General features: G+C 49.7%; 1 protein-coding gene across 1 annotated transcript in view; it reads right to left on the bottom strand.

The window, feature by feature from the left end:
• The window catches only part of LOC107104559 (breast carcinoma-amplified sequence 3-like), a gene marked incomplete at its 3' end in the record, with an annotated part of 84,426 nt that overhangs the window by 7,750 nt on the left and 75,552 nt on the right, over window positions 1-1,124 (bottom strand). Inside the window, exons 17-18 of the mRNA XM_015404574.1 lie at window positions 890-987; window positions 769-815 (exon numbers count right to left, since the gene is read on the bottom strand). Coding sequence (XP_015260060.1) covers window positions 769-815; window positions 890-987 — 145 coding nt within the window. The remainder of the gene's footprint in view (window positions 1-768; window positions 816-889; window positions 988-1,124) is intronic.

Consider the following 1,124-nt stretch of genomic DNA (forward strand, 5'->3'; position numbering starts at 1 on the left):
AACATCTAAGATAAACTAATCAGGTTTTAGCTCCTTCACCATCAGAGGTCATCAGCTGGTCTGGATCCTCAGGAGGACCTTAGAGATGGTCTGAATGACTGGAGGAGGTCATGGAGGTCAGAGGAGGGAGAACAGCTTCTGATCGCAGTTTTCTATGTTTTCTATCTGCTCATTTCTCTCCTTTCATCTGTGAACTTTTTTCCACCTGAGAAGGATGATTGTGGAGGAGCTCTTCCCTTAGCCAGCTGTGTTAGCATTCCCAGAAGGAGCTATGCTAATTAGCATTAGCTCATTCAGGGAAGGAGCAGACCGACATAGAGCTGCTGGGATCAGCTGCAGATAGAGAGCATAGAGCTGCTGGATCAGCTGCACCTGATCATAAACCCAGCAGATGGTTTAGTCAAACCGGCTTATCAAAGCTGACATCAGTCCATCTTCTGCATATAGAAATTAAATCAGTGATCTATAAGAAACCAACCATAGAGGGAGACTGAAGGCATGAATATCTGGTTTCTTTAGATCTGCGTTAAGGAATCTGTAGATGTAACTTCCTGCAGTTCCACCAGTCAGACATGAGCTAACGATGGAGTTCTGTTCAGATCAGGAAACAATCAGCTCTTTGACCAACAAGCACGGCGAGGGCAGCATGGTGCTGTGGGAAAGACTTTCTTTGGCTTCAACGTTTGATTTTCTACCACAGAGGAACAATTCATATCAGCTTAGAAAGGAAGGAGCAGACAGAGGCGGCGTTCCTGCTAACTTCATCACCAAGGGCTCTGATTGGCTCACAGGAAACAAACACGCCATCATCACCACTGGCAGCGTGACGCAACAGGAAGGAGAGCAGAGCAGAAAGCCTCCAATCAGAGGTGGAGCAACAGTTTCCTACCTGAGCCGGCATCCAGGACGCTGCTTTGTCCTCTGCGATCCGCCACCAGGCGGGAAGAACCGGGCATGCTGACTGGTTCTGATCGCACCGGCTGGATCCTGCAGACGGAGATCAGAGACGCGTTCAGTCCTCACAGCTACTGAGCGTCTCCACGCCGTCGATCAGAGACGCGTTCAGTCCTCGGAGCTACTGAGCGTCTCCACGCCGTCGATCAGAGGCGCGTTCAGTACTCAAC

The sequence above is a fragment of the Cyprinodon variegatus genome, unplaced genomic scaffold, assembly GCF_000732505.1.
Source record: "Cyprinodon variegatus isolate N-32 unplaced genomic scaffold, C_variegatus-1.0 Scaffold1792, whole genome shotgun sequence".
Lineage (NCBI taxonomy): Eukaryota > Metazoa > Chordata > Actinopteri > Cyprinodontiformes > Cyprinodontidae > Cyprinodon > Cyprinodon variegatus.